The sequence below is a fragment of the Kogia breviceps genome, chromosome 11, assembly GCF_026419965.1.
Source record: "Kogia breviceps isolate mKogBre1 chromosome 11, mKogBre1 haplotype 1, whole genome shotgun sequence".
NCBI classification, from domain to species: domain Eukaryota; kingdom Metazoa; phylum Chordata; class Mammalia; order Artiodactyla; family Physeteridae; genus Kogia; species Kogia breviceps.
This window is the reverse complement of record NC_081320.1, coordinates 1,193,044-1,211,430: the sequence shown is the minus strand read 5'-3', so window position 1 is coordinate 1,211,430 and position 18,387 is coordinate 1,193,044. Positions and strand designations below refer to the sequence as shown.

General features: G+C 58.9%; 1 protein-coding gene across 2 annotated transcripts in view; it reads right to left on the bottom strand.

Annotated features, from left to right (window-relative positions):
- The window catches only part of SH3RF3 (SH3 domain containing ring finger 3), a 197,967-nt gene that overhangs the window by 95,256 nt on the left and 84,324 nt on the right, over positions 1 to 18,387 (bottom strand). The window contains exon 2 of one of the 2 annotated variants that reach the window (XM_067006988.1): positions 1,236 to 1,490. The exons of the other annotated variant lie outside the window; for it this stretch is intronic. Within the exon in view, the coding sequence (XP_066863089.1) occupies positions 1,236 to 1,490 (255 nt within the window). The remainder of the gene's footprint in view (positions 1 to 1,235; positions 1,491 to 18,387) is intronic. 2 annotated transcript variants of the gene reach the window in all.

Here is an 18,387-nt window from a genome sequence, read left to right as displayed (position 1 = left end):
CTTAGCGCTGTGCTCTGCTACGGAGCCACCGACGGAAGCCACTGCGCTGGCCAGGCACAGTAACCACCCCTTGCGTGAGTTCTCTCACAACAGGAGATCCTGCTGGGAACTCGGGCCTAACAAGCTACCTCCGGCTGGAAGGATCTGGGAGGGATCGAAGGAGGGAGGGGCCGCCAGCCCAGAATAAGCTCTGTCAACCTCCCAGAAACTCTCACGCTGGAATCCATCTTGGCTGAGAGATGTGTGTGCCACCAGGAAGGGCCCTGAGTCAGACCAAATACAGGCCGAGAAAGACGACCGGCCAAAGACAACCCGGGAACAGACCCGATCACCATGGAACCCGAGACTGCGAGCCGCGTGGCTGAGCAGTCCCTCCCCTGCTGCTCTCCTCCCGGGCGCCCCTTCCCCACGAAGTCTCCTGCTGCGGCAGCACGTGTGTCTCCTCAGACAGTGCATTCCCGAGCGTTAGACAGGAGCCCACTCTCGGGCCCTGAAAGGGGTCCCCCTTCCTACAACAGCTTCAACATCGGGAAGACAGGCTCCCACCTCTCCCGGGGGACCCTGGCGGGCAGTCATGAAGGTAATTAATCAATCGATGACGTAACTCGCTAGTGCCATCGGGGAGAAGCAGGTGTTCCGGAGTTCCAGGCACCCCTGCCCTCCCAGCCCTGGAGTGGGAGGAGGTGAGGAAGCCCGGAAGAAGACATTCACGAGGCCTGAGGCCGCCACCTCTGTCCTCTCCACATTGCACCCCCGAGGCCGGCAGGCCAGAAACCAGGCCCCCCCACATCTCAGCCGCACCCCCAGACGAGCGCACAGGAAACACTACTGGTTTGTCACTAAGCAGGTCCCGTGGCCCCACTGGCCACCACAAGGGGCCCAAGCACACGCATCCACCTCCTGTGCTCTCCAAGAGGGCGCGGCGGGCTGGCCTATGGGCCCGGCTCCCTCTCCCAGGACCCGACGGGGGTCTCTGCCACAGTCTCCCCAGTGAGCCCCCTCCCGGGGCCCGTGAGCCCTGGACACACGGTGACTCAGGTAACGAGGGTCCTGCTCCCGTCACCTGCAGGTGCCTGTCGGGCTGGGCGCCCTCTCCTTCCACCCGGCAGACCCTCAGGAAGGAGAAACCACCGCTTTCCCCGCGGGGAGGCGCGGGATTCACACCGGCCAAGCGCTATGCCCAGGCTCCCTGCGGGGGCTGCGGTGAGAGGACGGCGCGCTGGAACCCACCTTACCTTGCCGAAGGTCAGACAGTCCTTGTCCTGGTCTCTGTCCTTCATCTCGAAATCATAGAGTGCTTTGCCCTGGGGCGGGGCCTGGGGCAGGGGCCGCACGCCCTGGACGTGGCTGGTGGGCAGGAGGCCGTGGTACCAGCGCTCGTCCACCCGGTGTCGCAAGACCATGACGTCCCCCTCGCTGAGCCTGAGGTCCCCGGGCTCCTTCCCCTCGCAGCTGTGCAGGGCTTTGCTGGGGGACGGCTGGGGAAGGCTCTGGAAGCAGAACACAGCGGTTACTCAGCAGCTGCCCACCCGGCCCGCCTGGCACCTGGCCTGCGGGGCCCCCAAGTCTGAGAGCCCAGGTTGGGGAGATACCTCAAGGGAGCAGCCCCCCACTCCTCCAGGAACACGGGGCCAGGCCCTGCGGGACAGGGGGTCTGCAGAGGGTCCCGCGACAGGCCCCAGGCCTCCACGCGGGCTGCCACGCTCCGCACTGGAAGGACGCTGAGGAGGGCGCTGGGAGACCTTCATTTGAGGCGCAGAGAGAGACAGGACCCCTCGCCGGAAGGAGACGGAATCCCCCCGCCCAGGCTCTGGCTCCAGAAAGTTTTACTCACTACTCTGTGCTGACCTGTCATACCCTGTGTGCTATTTCTATCTGCCAGTTTTCCAACACCTACCATCCCACAGCGACCCTTCCCTGAACCTCCACGGCAACTCAGAGCATGCATCCGGGGGCTTTTCGAGCTGAGGAGACAGACTTGCAGGACCGTGCTGCACGTCCCATGTCACTGCCTCACAGCCAGGGGCCCGGTCTCGAGGTCCACAAGGGACCCCCAGGGCTGGGAGCTCTAACGAGGGCTTCTGGCCGTCACGGACCCCTGCCCCCTGCCCACCACGGCTCCCAGCTTCCTGAGGCCACGGCAGCCTCGTCCACAAGTACAATTGCAAGAGCCTGAGACAGGATCTCCTTCAGGTCACGGGATGCTCCCACCCTCCTGTCAAAAGGTCAGCCAACCCACCCACCTGTCCGACCTGCCATCCGGCCACAAGCAGAGCCGTGGGCTCCCTGCTCTTCAGCGACAAGGGGTCCGGGTTTCTCTCCCCCTTCTCTGCAGCAGCCAAGTTCCACTCAGCTGAGCAGCCTTGCCAAAGGTAAGCCGCCCGCCAGGAAAAGCACATGAAGCCTTACCTGGTCCCTGTGTCCACACCCAACGGCTCCCCAACAGAGGCTGTGTTTCCTCCCCCAAGGGCTGCCTGGCCAGGGCAGGTGCTTGAATCCACCTACACAGAGGCCCGAAGCCCGAAGCCACTGCACACAAGAGGCTCTCCGAGGAGACGCGACGGCGTGCAGGCGGGTCTCTGCGCCCATGCCTCCGCGACTCCCGGGACGGCGGTGGAGAGAGGGCGTGCAGCAGCGGGACACTCGGCCACCACCAGCCAGGGCCACAGCAGCAACAGAGGGCTTTCCTGGGTGAATCAAGCGGGAAAAGCCACAGCCAGCTCTGTGCTGGGGGCACGACGGGCGAGCTCAGGGAGAGCGATGGCCAGGAGAGAAAGGGAGCCACGCGACTCCAGGCCCGAGGGCAGCGAGCCCTGCCGGCGGCGCTCCATCAGGACACTCGCCCCCCGCCCCCGCCGACCCTCCTCTGACAACACCTGGAGACATTCTGGTTGTCATACTGGGAGGTGGGTGCTCAGAACGGGCCCACCCAGAGCTCCTGACTGAGTGTCCGTCCGAGCCCCGCCCCGCCCGAGATTAAATTTCCCAAAAGAAAGGAGCTTCCTCGTCCTACGTGAACTTTCAGTCCATCACAACTGGAAGCCTTTACTTTCGCAATGGGCGTGTTTCACCGGTGACCCTGGAGAAGCTGGGACACCCATCAAGGTGAGAGGGGTCGGGGGACCTCCTGCCGCCCTGGCACGTGGGCTCGGCGAGCGCACACCCCCATCCTTTCACATCCCCCCCAACAAGGGCCATGCTCAAGAGCCGCTCTCTCACAGCCACAAATGGAGGCCAGCTGGGAATCCTCCCCACCGGGGGATAAATGAGAGCAGAAGGGCCGGACCCCCCCTCCCACGCCCCTCCACGCCCCTCCACGCCGTCCGTGCAGGGGACACCGAATTTCCACTCGGGCCCGCCCACCACCCCACCAGCCCCGACACAGGCCGCGGGCACGCATGGAGGGTCAGCAGAGAGGCACCGAGGTGCCGCCCCGGCTCCGGCCCATGTGGCCCGCACTCCGGACCTTCAGGGGGGCTTTGTCCTCCGCCGATTCTGCAGAGCAGGCACGGCCCCCCGAGCCGGTCCGCGTGCGGGCCCCGGCCTCCCGGGCCGGCCTCTACCAGCCTCTAGGCTGGCTGTGACCTCCAAGTTCTGCGCTTCCAACTTCCCTCCCACGAGGTGACTCGGGTCAACCCAACTGCAGGCTCCCCACCCCCGCCGCCGAGGGCGCGCCTCTGCTGCCCCCGTGCCCGCCTTTCCCTGAGCCGCGCGCCCGGCTGCCCCCCACCGCCCGGCCCTCCCCTCTCCCGCCTCGGCCCGGGGCCCCGCGCTCTCCCACCTCCTGGGGTCTGCAGGGCACCCTCCGCCCACCGTGGTGCCCCCGCTAAACCAGGGCCTCAAGAACGGGCCGCAGCGCTGGCCCGGCCGCCCCGGGCGCGCCTGAGACACGCTGAGGAGACGGGGTGAGAGAGCGGCCAAGGACAGGTGTGTCCCGGCAACCGCTGGCAGCCGCGTGCCTTTGGATCTGAGAAAAGGCGACCGAGCGCGGGGTGAGCGGAGAAGAGGCGCCAGTCACCTCCCGGGCAGGGGCAGGAGCGGGCCTCTGCCGCAGTCCCGGGCAGCCGCCCGGACCCCGAGGTCAGAGCGCGGCGCCGGGTCCCGCAGGCAACCTCACCGCTCCGGCCCGCGGACCAGGAGGCGGCGAGGGGGCGAGAAGGCGGGAGCAGGACGGGCGGCGGGGAGACACCCCTCCCTCACCCCCGCCCCAGGCCGCCCAGACCAGCCTCTGCCGGAGCAAACGGAGAGGGCGGAAGCCTCTTCAACACTCGGGCTGCGCTCCTGGGAGTGAAGAGTAAGACACGCCGCTAGAGGGGCAGCTGCCCCTGGACCGACCTCTCAGCCCGGCCCCGCTCACGGCGGCGGCTCTCGGCACCTCCGGCCTCTCATCTTCAGAGACCTTGATGACGACGTGAGCACATTAGTCCACGATGAGGGCCCGGGGCAAGAGGACGCTCTGCCAGGGGGAGACTCCACAGACGTCACGGCAGCAGCCAGAGGACCCACCCCTGAGAGCGGCCCCTGGCCCGGGCCGAGGACGCCCACGGGGTCTCTGCAGCCGGGCCCTCCAAGGTTGCACCGCGCACTCCCCCCGGAGGAACCGCCGGGTCGAACGCTGCCGTGGAGCCCCCCTCCGTACGCTTGAGACATTCAGGAAACAAAATACAATAAAAGGGAAATGAAAGGAAAATGCAACTGGGCTGCCTAGAGGATAATTAACACAGCCGCCCCGCGGGGTGTTCGTGGTAATTAAGACAGATACCGTCAATCTCACGGCTCACGACCCGGACGCGGAGGAGCTACGGGACCTCACGCCGAGCACAGCGGCCCCAGCTCTGTCTTCCGCTGGGATCGACGCGGAGGCGGGCTTTACAGATGCCCGGCTTGCACCAGGCCGCCCACGAGGCTCCCGAGGGGGCTCCCCGGGACCGGGCCTCACTGCCCAACCCCCCAGCAAGTTGGGGTGAAGAGTGTGGACAAGGAACCCCCTCAGCCTTTAGCCCCGGAGGACGCACCGCTTCTCCTCCCACGCTGCTCCCCAGGCGGCACGAGTTACCAGTGGAGGCCCCGGGACTATCTGCCCCCAGGACAGACACCACCTGCTTTCGTTTGCTGTTGCACCCCTGACCCTGGCCCGGTACAAAACACACGCTCGGAACACCTACCGAATGGATAACCTGTGGGCTGCCGAGCCAATCCCCAGACTAGGGCCTGGCTGAGGGCCTCGGGCTGGAGGGACTTTTCCCAGGATGGGAGGCCCAGGATCCATGCAGCTCCAAATCCTGTTGTTAACACCGGCCGGGCCCCGGTGACCAGAAATCCCAGTGATCTTTCAAAGAGGAGCCAGGCTGAACGAAGGCTTGGAGATGGAGACCCAGGGCCTGGCCTCCTGGGGAGACACAGCCCGGTGAGGTCCCTGGAGCATGAGCGGGCCCCAGGGGGAGAGCGCCCAGCCCCAACCAACCACGCGTCGCGGGGTCTGAGAAGGCAGCAGAGACGGCCAGTTGCCCCCCAGGTCCACCTGATCCTCCTGTCGGGGGAGAACATTCCAAGTTTCAACCGGGGCCAAGCTCACCAGCTAAGAGCCTCACCTCCCAGCCCTGCTCGCAAGGAGGCTCGGCCACACGTCAAAATTCCAGTCAATGGAGGCAAGCGAGAGGGACTTGTGCCAATTCTAGCCCGCGTTGGGTTTGGTAATGACATTTTTTTTTAAGTCTTTATCTCCTTTTTTTATGTTTTGGTTTTCTGGCTGTGAGGCACGTGGGAGCTTAGCTCCCCCACCGGGGGTCGAACCCGAACCCCTCGCGTTGGAAGGCGAAGTCCCCACCGCTGGACCGCCAGGGAAGTCCCCTGTAATGCCACCTAGAAGGAAATGCCGATTCCCGTCCCTCCGCTCCTGTGGCTTGAACAGCATGGTGGGGGCGGGCGGGGGCAGCTTTTTCCGCCAAGATTACACTCCAAGCAAAGGAGGGAAGGCCCCGGGTCCTCAGATGATGCTGTGGAGCAGAGCCTGGATGTCACGTGAAAAAAGGAAACTTTATCCTGATTGAGCCGCCATGTTTTGGGATCTTCTCATCAGCAGCTTGGCCTGTATCCTGACTAATCCGAGGGATGTGAGGTGCGATTTACGATTTCTATGCTCATAAGAGGTTTTCAAGCCAAAGCGTTTACTCTGACATCGCCGTGGAGGTTGTCACACACATACTTTCCTTCTAACATGGCCACTCTCAGATTTACAATTACCTGAAAAGGCATGTGTTAATAATAATAATATATTTAAGCAGAACGTCTCTGTTTGTCTCCCAGTTTACAAATTTCACCTGTAATGAAGCTGTCACTATATCACACTCCAGCTGGGAGGTCCCTGGGTTTGACTTTTATTGTTGGTTAAATTTCAAGTTCCTTCTTCCCTTTTTCTTATTAAAAGCGACCCTTGGATCCTGGCTCTTTCTTTGACCCTTTCGTTCTGATGGTTTCTTCCTTCCTGGACGCTCGCTTCTCTGAGAATTTATGGAACAGCACGCTGCACCAGATCCCGCACCAGGATCTGTGCTGCAGGGAGTAAAACATCCCCCACCCAGAAGGTCACGGAAACATGCGACTGAGACAAGTGCACAAGGTGTCCCCACGCAGGCGAGCTGAGGACCCACCAAGGGCTGCCCTGTGATGTGACCACGAGGCGAGAAGCTGCTTTTAGTTGAGTTTCATGTCTCAGCGAGATTAGGATCGCTTAAAGAGCAGACGTACCTTTCTTTTTTTTTCTTCACCTTCTTTTTTTTTTTTTTCCCCTGTTCCCAGACTCGGGCAAAGGCTGTCTTCTCAAGTTTCTGCTCCACTCTCGTGGCGGCAGATTCACCCATGTTCCTGGTATTCTGGGGGCTGTTTACGGCCCACATTCGTGGAAATGCTGGGAGTGAAGCGAACTGTGCCGGAGAGCGGGCACGTGGCCGGGCTCGGGCTCACACTGACGAGGGTCCCCGGGGACACTGCTGGCGGGGACAAGGTCGCCTGCATTCCGTGACATGAAAAGGGCCACGTCTCGGTGCGCGCCCTTAGGGCCCGGCCCGAACCCAAGTCCACTGAGGCCCGCGGGCGTCAAAGTGCCGGCAGCTCCCGACAACACTGCTGCGTCCCTGGGCACCGGCTTTTCAAAGTTGCCACAGGACCAGAGAACGCCTGCCCCGTTCTGGCCGACACGGCTTCACACGCTCTGTGTCGACGGCAAGCTCCCCGCTTCCGGTCTGTCCTGGTGGCGGTGGCCGCTTTCCGGTCTGTGTCCGCCGCAGCCTCCGCGTTTCCGGTCGATGTGCGCGCTGGGGGAGACGCAGCGGGAGAAGCCTCTCCGGCGCCGTCGTGCCGCAGTCTCTGGGGCGGGGCGAGGGGCGGCCTCAGATCCCGGCGGCCCGGGCGGTCCGCACTCAGCTGCTCCCCACGAGGGCCTCTCGGAGCCTCCACACGGAGGAGCGCGGAGGGGACACGCAGATCCAGGAGCCAAGCAAGGCAGGCCGCCCACGCGGGTGGCGAGGCGGAGACGGGCCGGGCGGGCTGGGTTCGCTCCAGCCTCGCGGACCCCGCCCCCCACGCGGGATGACCCGACCCAGGAGACCTCCAAGCCGGCCCTGCGTTTGGTTTGTGTTAGGTTCCCGCGCGGGAGCGAGGGCCGACGGCCAGGTTCCCTGCCCAGGAGCCCCTGCTCCCCACGCACCGTCGTCGCAGGTCCCTGGGGGCCGCCCTGCCCCACTGTCCGCCCGTCCCCACCCCGGTGGCCTCACGTGCCCCACAGGTCCCGGCGGCAGACCCTGGGCTGGTGCTGGGCTTTGCTTCCCACCCACCCGCAGGGAGAGGGGTGCTCTGTGACGCCCGGTTCACAACGAAAATCACAGTTCTTCTGACAAGCAGGGAAACGTGAGGTAGGTCAAGGGGAGCAGCGGCCAGCTTCAGAGCCCGAGGCTCCCCTCCTCCCCGGGCAGCAGGGCGCCCAGCCACGTGCGGAGCAGGCTCTCGGTCGGGCCTGACTCACCCACCAGAGGTCATCAAATCCATCCTCCCGCGTTTCCCAGGAACACCAAGAGGCTAAAACTGGTGGTATGTAAGGAGCTTTTTGTGTCTTAATGGAGAAGCCTCTAAGATTCGTAGAGAATGCTAAGGCAAACAAGTGTTCCAGGAGCCTGGATGTGGTCCTAGAAAAGACAGACGCTTCGAAGTTTAGAAGATGGCCAATAAGGAGCCCACCTCTCCACCAGAAACACAGGTCAGATGGATGCAGTGAGGACGTCCCGGCCTGGCACTTGCACACGGCCCGCTCTGTCTCGCATCGGATGGGAGTCAGATCAGAAAAGTCTAACCCTTGTGTGACACCCTCTCTCCCCTGCTTTGCTTCCAAGGGACCCCCTTTATCCTGACTCACAGTCACTGGTCACCCCTTCGTTGTCAGGACCGGCCGCTTTCTCCTGAGCACCTGGGCTGCACCCCTTACAACCCACAGGATCCTCACAGCAGCCCTATGAGGCTGGCCTTCGCTACTGATGCTCTCTGCAGGCAGGAAGCTGAGGCACAGTGCAGTTCAGTAACTCGCCCGGGTCCCCGAGGTGGTGAGGGCGCTAGGCGGTCTGCCTCCCGAGCCCAGCGCACACCCGCCACTCACGCTGCTCCTGAGAACAATGCGACCGCTTATCTAGCTGCTACCCCGAGCCACGCGTGCCAGGTAACCCGATTACTGCTCACAGGAACCCTCTGAAGTAGGAGTCATAACTACCACTTTTTGCTCCGGACGCACAGGCTCAGCGGCCATGGCTCACGGGCTTAGTTGCTCCGCGGCATGTGGGATCTTCCCGGACCAGGGCACGAACCCGTGTCTCCTGCATCGGCAGGCGGATTCTCAACCACTGCGCCACCAGGGAAGCCCCAACTACCACTTTTTAAGTGAGAAAAGTTAAGAGGCAAGACAGCTCGAGGATGTCAGGGGGCTGGTCAGAGGGGCCAGCTCTTAGCTCTTCACCACCACCCACGCTGGAGGGGGGGTGGCCAACAGAACCCTGATCCTTCTCTGTTTAGTGTGGGAGGAGAAGGAAAGGTGGATCGTTGCCCATTAGGCCGGGAGGGTCCAGACCTGTGTTTGCATTTACCCAGTTTAGAGAAGAAGTGCTCATTTTTCCACTTTCTGGGAAGACATGCGCAAACTGCAGGCCGACTGGGAGAAGGTCCCAGTCACACTCTGGACGGTGGTTACCAGAGGAGAGTGTGACGGAGTCCCTGGAGGGGTCTGTTTGGTGGTGTGCATGCCCAGGTGCTCCCCGCGGGGGAGGAGGGGCTCCCCCCGCCAGCCCCAGGACTGCTCTGGCCTTGATCCAGGGATGCTCAGCCAGTCATATGCCCCACACATTCCACCCGGCCTCCTGTGGGAAGTCCACTCACCAGAACCTGCTTTATGGGGTAAGAGGGGCCTTGCACTAGGATCTCCAACCACCTTGGAAGAAGGCCTGGGTGTCAGGAAGGAAAGCAAAGGCTTCCCATCAGCATCTGCTCTTTTTTCAGGAAGGTTCCTTTTAGGCCCTTATTTCAGCCCACACTAACCACCACATTATCTTTAAATACTTTTAAAAACATCATTGTTTCAGTGCTACCAAAAAAAACAGTAATTCAGGAAGGTAAGGGAAAAATAAGGTATTTGTAAATATCCAGGTTCAAAACAAAATAAGTTTCCTTAGGAATCCAGCTCTGAGGGCCAGAAGGGAGACACACGTTAGAGCAGATCGCAGGCCCTGGAAGAGTTTGGGGGTGGCTGTGCATGAACGTGTTTAGGGGCCTGGCTCTGCCACACCCCGGCCACCTGTGCCTCCATCTCCTCATGTGCAAAATGGGCATCTTAAAGCGCCTCTCTCCCAGGGATCTTGTGAGCCTAAACGAGGGGACACCCCTCTGTCGCTCGCACGAGTGCCTAGAAGCAGCAAGTCCGATGCGTGGTTCCATGTTGGTGTCAGAGAGCGAGATGTGACGTGTCCTCCAAACTTGTCCGTATCACACGACACACAACGTATACACAGGCGAGCTCTGTGGAAACAAAGACCTTAGCCGATACATCTGATGAGGACAATTTATTTTTCTTTTTTTTTGGCCACGCCGCGTGGCATGTGGGATCTTAGTTCCCTGACCGGGGATCGGACCCCGTGCCCCCTGCAGTGGAAGCGTGGCGTCTTAACCACTGGACCATCAGGGAACTCCCCAACATATCATCTTTTGGTATTACGTGGCGGCATCAGTTACAAGACGTAAAGGGGGAAACTTCCTGGTGCAGCTTTACTCCAAACATATCCTGAGTGCTAGAGAGCCAGCCGGCTACGTGCTGTCGTGCCCACGGGAAGTCCCTTCTCCTCCTTCACGCTCCCTTGTGACTTTAGAGTGAACGTGGGTAGACCCTGGGCACCAGTGCCCATTCCTGTGGCGCACCTGCCAGGAAGCAGACGCAGGGGAGGTGGCCGCTCCAGCCAGCCAGGCTCAGCTACACTCGCGGCCCAGGGCCCACTGCCATGCAGCACTCCCACGCCGATGGGGCAGGTGAGCAAGGCTGCACTTGCCTTCTGCTGGCTGCCATGCCAAGGCCTGGCTGCAGCGTTCCTTCGCCCATGAGAATAGCTCAAAGGAACACAGCGGTTTCCGATCATTTATTATGCGTGGCAGGAAATGCTTCCAAACGTTCATGAGGACACGATTGACATACCAGGTAAGTTCAAGAGCGTGGTATTCCTCGCCACCCACACAGGCACTGAGCCAGTGCCTGCTGGCCCCGGGAGGCTGTGAGGCCCGCTGAGGGGAGAGGCGGACGCTCCCACCGCCTGCTGGACAGATTAAAGCAGGTCCTGCGCACTGTGGGCGGCCCAGCCCGCTGAGCACTGCAGGGAGAGCTGAGAAAGGCAGCCCAGCACCAGTGGAGGCACCTGCCTCCATCCTGCAGGGGCCGAGCGGGGTGGGGGTGGGGCGGGGGGGAGCCTGGGGCCCCGCGTGCGGGGCTGGCTGCTGGCAGGCCGGCTCTGCCCGGCTCCCACACAGTCTCGGGGCCGGGCAGGGCTCAGCGGTGCCGTCCAGGGGCTTTGTGCTGCTCCTGCTGGAGGAGCTGCCCCTCGTCCGAGCTGAGCTGCGGGTGCAGGGGAGCCGGCTCGGCCTTCACGACACCTGCCGCAAGACCGGACTGGGCGCTGTAGGGTGTGCGCTCCTGCGAGACGGAAAGCGCAGCACGGGGGACACGGCAGGTAACTGGCTGTCCCCACCCCGAGCCCAGAGAGGCCATGGGGGCCAGAGCGGGCAGGACGCAGACAGGCCGAGGGGGCTCCGGGCCGCAGCCCTCTTGGTAAAGAGCCTCTGCTGCTGCTGTTTACAGTCAGCCTCGGCCAAAACACAGGCCAGACCGGAGCGCTTGGAGGGTGGGCAGACATCACACCATCTTCTCACGGCAGCTGGAAGGAAAGTCACCATCCTGGACCCGCTGCCGCCCCACAGGCACCTGCAGCTCAGTGTGGACGGGCTCAGCCCCAGTCCTTCCCCGGGCCCAGATCACCACGAAGCCGCAGGGAGGGCCGGGGAGCCACAGTCCCTCCCAGAGTCTTAACAAAAGACTCTTAAGAACTGTTGTTCATATTCGTTCACCTGCTGAGCGTACACTGGTTGCCTAACATGTACCAGACGCAGGTCTAGGAACTGCTTACACGTCGGAAACCAAATAGGAAACGTCTCTGCCCTGTGGGAGCACACATTTCAGAAGGGGAGAGAGACACACAAAGTAAGCCTTTGGTACCTGCGGCCCACTGAAGACAGCGAGCCCTGCGGACCCAGCGTGCCAGCAAGAGGGTCGGAGAGCCAGCGAGCACGGGCCTCACCATTTAAGGCGGAGGGAGAGACCTTGGAGGGGCTGGGGGAGACCTTGGAGGGGTGTGAAGCCTGCAGCTTCTGGGGACACACTCCAGGCGGGGTGGACGGGCGGCAGGCCTGGTGAGGCCCCGCCTTTGAGAAGTCCTCTTTTCACACTCAAGTCGGTTTCCTTTCTTCTTTTCTTTCTTTTTTGAAAACCACGGAATTTTTAAAAATGTATTTATTTATTTAGGCCATGCCGGGTCTTAGTTACGACACGCAGGATCTTTAGTTGCAGCATGCGGACTTCTTAGCTGTGGTATGCAGGCTTTAGGTCCCTGACCAGGGATGGAACCCGGGCCCCCTGCGTTGGGAGCGTGGAGTCTTACCCACTGGACCACCAGGGACGTCCCTCAAGTCTGTTTCTTTATGAAGCAAAAGGGCAGAGAGAAAAGGGGAGGAGGAGGCAGGAGCGGCTGGGTGGCTGTGACTGATGACAAATTCGGGCTCCCGTGATGGCAAATTCGGCCCAGCCCCCCGGGGGGCGGGAGGAGGCTGCGTGCTCAGTGTGGAGAGATCTCAGCGTCGTGCTTCCCGATGCTTAGGGCGGCGGAGCTCTAGGCGTACAGCATGGCCTTTTGGTTTATCTTCTGTCGTCTTGGAAAGAGCAGCTTCCTGTGCTCAAGAGAAAAGCTGAGGAGTCCTTTGCAGGTTCTGGTCCAAAGTCCACCACAGACACCGTGGAGATTCCAAATCCCCGGCTTTCCGCGTGGGCTTGGGCCACGAGCTGACCCTCGGCACCACCTGTACTCGGCGCACTTATCGGGGCTCCCGTGATAAATACTGCCCAAGGTGCTAGTGACTGGTGGTGAGGAACTCAAAGACCCTTCCAGAGGGTTCCCGGCCCCGACACGGAGCCTGGCCACACACACACACGCACACACAGAGCTCTTGATGGGGTTGGGGCGGCAGCATCTGTTGTGCGTCTGTGTGCAGATCTGACATATCCACCTCGTTCCATCCATCACCCACCCACTTCCTGGCTATTCCTCTGTGCAGGTACCGCGTGAGGAACCGAGCGTGTGACAGAGGCGAGGCGGACACAGGCGCCCTCTCACAAATTCTGTGATGAAGATGGAACAGTTATTTATATGATAACACACACAGAGCTTACAGGACTTGAAAAATCTACAGGATGAAAGTCTTGATACTTCTGAGATACGCCAAGATGAGAAAATGAACGACAAGAGTAAGGAAAGAGACAGAGAGAGACAAGGCACAAGGAGGAGTCTGACATTTCTCCTTAGTTTTACAATAACATTTGAAATCAAACCCACACCGAGCTGGGCAGGCTGACCACACACATTCCAATGTGACAGAAGCTGGGCAGAGGATGCTTTCTGGCACTTTCCATCAGGGAAACTCCACAGCCCAGAGTGGGAGGAGACAGTTGGTACAGGCCACATGCAGCTCATCACGTACTCGCTTTGAAAATCTTTTAACCATTGCTTCCTCTGGACGAGCTTAAACACTTCTTAAGGGCCAAGAACCTTAAGGCATCCCCTTCTCAAGGCCTGGTTCAGTGACTGGTAATCGAGAACCCACTGGACCCAAGGCTGCAGGTTCCCCAGAGAGACTCCTGGACGCCATTCACTTCCACATAGCCCGCTCCTCTGTCTGCTGAGCTCCGGACCCCGCAACACCGCCCGAAGATGGGAGAGCGGGAGCGCTGAGGCGGAGGCGCCTGCGGTTGGTTTCCCCTTCCTCTGCTTTCTCGCATCTTGGCTGTAAAGCAGGCTGAGCGCTGCCCTCATGCAGCCCGGGAGGCTGTGAGCCTCTCTGCCGAAGCTTCCCTGAAACTGCAGCTGGTGGGAGCTGTCCCCCAGACTCGTGGGGACCCACCACCATCTGGGGAGAAGCCCCAGGAAGGCAGGGCGGTGGGGCGGGGGCGGCACTGGTCCTAGCCTTGACCTCTGGGGTCATTTGCTTCTCCTCTCAAGGCAAAGCTCCCAGTGAACTTCATCCACTGGAAAAGTCTTAGTGAAGAGCCCGCCTGCTGATCAACCCGGCTGTTTGGGCCTCATGGGGGCCTGGCCTCCGTGCAAAAGCCTTTTCCCCAAGAGTTACTACTCTTTCCTCAGAAGTCTCCACATGGATCCACTAAGCTTGCTGGGGGTCTGCCAGTGACTCGGCCTAGAAACTGGGGACACTGGCGAGCACCGGGTGGGGGTGAAGTAGCAAACAGGTGCACAGAGACGCCACTGAGAGCAGAGAACCCGGAGGGAGAGGAACAGCCTTGGGAAGGAGAGGAGCCTGGCACACAGAGGTGCCCATTGAGGCGTGGTCTCATTCCTGCCCCCCAAGGACGTTAGTGTCTCCGGCTCACATGCACAGAGATTTGGGGGCGAGGGGAGCCGTGCTGCCAGGCCGCATGACGGTGGGCAGTTGGGAGCCTAATGTGGAGAAACGTCCCGTTCCCAAACCCCATTTCTGGACTTCCTTCCCGTTAGCACCGCGGCAGAGGCAGCCCGGACAAGCCCCCTCACTGAAACAACGACAGTGCAGATGAAAGAGCACTCCGTCTTTGACATGCATCGCTGGGACTGGAGGCTCACAGCACCACCTCAAAGCGTTCTTGGAAAAAACTGACACAAACAGGTAGGTAAACAAACTGTTCTAATCAAACAGTTTACAAGAAATTCAGGGGATGATGGACCACGACAAACGACAACACAGGATGCAACCAGCAACGTCAAGAATGGGGGACTCTCGGGGCTTCCCTGGCGGCGCAGTGGTTGAGAGTCCGCCTGCCGATGCAGGGGACGCGGGTTCGTGCCCCGGTCCGGGAGGATCCCACGTGCCGCGGAGCGGCTGGGCCCGTGAGCCGTGGCCGCTGCGCCTGCGTGTCCGGAGCCTGCGCTCCGCAACGGGAGAGGCTGCAACAGTGAGAGGCCCGCGTACTGCAAAAAAAAAAAAAAGAATGGGGGACTCTCCAGGGCAGATGACCAGGTCTCTTCCACAAATCAGTGGCGTGAAGAGGCAGTGGGGAGCTTTAGAGGTGACAAGAAATGGGAGAGACATAACCTGTGCCACGTGTGGGCCTTATTTCAGACAAAACAACCATGAGAAGACATTCAGACACTATCAGGGAAATTGCATATGGACTGGTATCAGGAAGTTATTATTCATTTTGAAAGATGTGATAATGGAACTGTGGTTACTTTTTTTAAAGACTTCATCTGTCACGGATACACACTGAACTGTTTAGGGGTAAAGTAACAGAATTTGGTAATTTGCTTTAAAAGATCCCCCCCCCAAAAAAAAAGTGTGGAGGGAGATATGAAACGAGACTGGCAAATGCTGGTAACACTGGCCACGCTGGGGCCATTGTACCAGACTGTCCGAGATCGTCACTGTACTTGCAAGTATCCGTAATTACGGAAGAAGAAACACCTTGCTCAGATTTCAGGAAACGGAGGGCTTAAGCCAGTGGCCAACAGAGGGGCCCTGAGAGGCAAGCACCATGGTGGTTTTCACCACGAGGTTTCTGCGGAACCGTCCTGAGGTTGGCAGCGGGTAGGCTGTGACGCTCGGAGGGGAGTCCACCAAGAGCCCCCCTCACGGAAGCAAAGATGAGAAGCGTGCTGGCTGCCCCGAGGGCCAAGCACCTCAACTCAGGACTCGCCAACTGACTCCACCGAGGTCTGTAAACAGGACGTCGCGTCTAACCTGGGGACTCCAGGAATATAAGGTTGGTTTAATGTAGGACGATTACGCACTTCTCACACTGAAGACTGAAAGGGAAAAACAATGTCATCTCAAAAGTTAAAGAAAAATCATTTGATAAAATTCAAATCTGACTTATGATTTTAGAATAACCTCTTAGTAAGCTGAGACAGAAGAGAATTTCCTTAACCTGACAAAGAATATCACCAAAGCCCCAACAACTACTATAGTCCTTCATGGGGGAACTTGAGCACATTATCTTTAAGCCCAGGAACCAGCCCAGGATGCTTTTCTATCCGTCCTATCTAGCACTGCACCAGAGATGCTGTCAGACAGACAAGAAGTGATGGAAAGGAAGAAACCAAACTATGCTCATTTGTAGATGACATGATTGTCTAGGTAAAAACCCAAAAATACCAGCCAGAAATTACTGGAATTAGTAAGAGTTTGGAAAGGTTATTGGATACAACCACTAATATACAAAAGTCAATCGTTTTTCTATACACAGTCAACAAGCAGAGTACATAAGTTTTAAAAATACTTTATATTTTTGTTGCTATTATTATAAATGGTACTAGGATAAATTTAACCAAAAAATGTGCATTCCCTTTATGGAGAATACTATGAAAGTTTATTGAAAGATGTTAGAGATCACCTAAATAAATGGAAAGAAATACTATGTTTTTGAGTAGGAAGATTCAGAAGATTCACATTACAGAAAAGCTGTAATTTTCTCTCAAATTGGTGCATGGTTCAAATGCATTTCCGATGGAAATCTCAGCAGGATTTTGACAAATTGATTCAAAATTCATATGGAACAGCCAAGTTCCTTGTCCTGCTAGACATCAAGGCTTTAAAGAAGTTATAGTAATTGCTGAAACATAATGCAATCAGGAATAGACAGACGGAGGGGACTGAGCCGGCCCAGAAACAGCACCACACGCGAGAGAGGTGATCACGAGCGTGAAAGGCCAGGCCTTTCATAAAGGGTGTTGGCAAGATCGGGTCATCCACATGGGAAGAAGATGGTCTTCTACCTCGTACCATACACGAAATTATTTCCAGCCGAATTATAGTCTTAAATGTGAAAAGCAAAACTATGAAAGTTTTAGTAACTAATCTAAGGATCCAAGGTAGGAAAAGACTTTTTAAATAAGACACAAAACACTGACCATAAAATGTGTTCAACAAAACTAAAACTAAGAAAATTTCTCATCACAGGACCCTAGAAAGAAAGGAAAAAGACAATCCACAAGGTGGGAGAAGACATTTACAACACCATTTCAGAAGCAAGTATTAGCCCCCAGAATATATAAATGAGTCAGTGGTTAGAGTGCCAGGAGCTGCCCCTGCCCTGCTCTCACCTGCTGGCGTCGGGTGAGACGTTCCACCTGCCCCTGAGCTGCCTCACCTATGAGGCAGGCACCACCATAATAGAAACTACTTCACTGGGAAGGATTAAAACAGTTAATGTATCCAAAACTGCTGAGAACAGTGGCAGTAAACACTAGATGAATACTGTCTACCTTTCTTCAAAGAAAAGACAGGTAATTCCAACAGGCATTGAATAAAAGACAAACACGAATGGTGCGTAAGTGCATGAAGGGTTCTCGGCAGCACTGGTCACTGGTCATCAGACATTTGCAAATTAAGGCACGCAAGATGCCATTTCAACCCACCAAGCTGGCAAACATTGAAAAGTCTGACAATAGCGGGTGTTGGCAAGGGTATAAAAACAAGCGTCTGTCTCCACGGCCGGTGGGAGAGAAAGTGGTGCCCACGGCCCCGCAGGCAGGCCCAGGAGCTCGGCCCAGGGGCTCACAAGCAAGAACACCCTGCCTCGGGGACATCGAATGCCCAAGGGCTGTCAGGAGGACGACGTGTGACACGTCGATCACAGACGCTCTCCGCTGGAAACGCTGGACGCCTGACGTGAGGACACGGCGAGTCCTCGCTGAGCAGGAGCAGGTCACGGAGAAATGCGCAGCGATTCTGAGTACAGAACGTCCAGTCGACCAGCCAGACCCGGTAGAGACACGCATCCAAGTCCTTGAGCGGCTGCACCCGAAGGAAACGAAGGAAGGACGGCGGGGCCTCCGGTTGGTCTGTAAAGTGTGCGCACGTGAACAGGCTCTCGTGTACCACGTGTCCCACCACAAAAATGCTGCTAGAAGATGAAGACTTGCCTCGCTAACCTGAGCACCGCACACGTTTCAAGCCTCAGAGCTTTTCGCCAGGAGCGGTTTGGAATGAAGGCCCAGGAGGTTCATGGTGGGATCAGGAGGGGAGGCCGCGGGAACCGCGGGCCCGACACGCGGCTGCAGGCCTGGGGCTGTGGGAGGAGCAAGGGGGCTGCCTGGCCTGCACACTAGGTCAGGGGGTGGGGTAGCGGCTGCTTTTAATTGTTCTCGTTACAGCGCCACCGTGTGGGCACTGGGACACGCGTGCGCTACAGGCGGGCGTTCCCAGGCTGCAGACTGGGGGTCCGCATAGGAGAGAACCTTCCAGCCGAGTGAGCGAGCTGAGGAGGGAATGGGCTGCCGGGAGGTGGCGAGTTCCACAGGTGTCTGGGACCCAAGCAGACAGAAAACGGCGCTCTGGGGGCTGCTGTAAAGGAGGCTGAGCCGCTGGGGGCTGGGGGCGGGGAGTCCCAGGAAGTGAACAGGGTAGGGGGCCCCTGAGATCCACCCCAAACCAGAGATGCTATGATTTCTTGGCTTGCTCCGTGCAGACCGACCCCCCGACTTTGGCAGTACCCTGGAGGGATGGAGTGAGGCGCTGATCTGTACGGAAAACTAGACCAACCAAGCACTGCTTCCG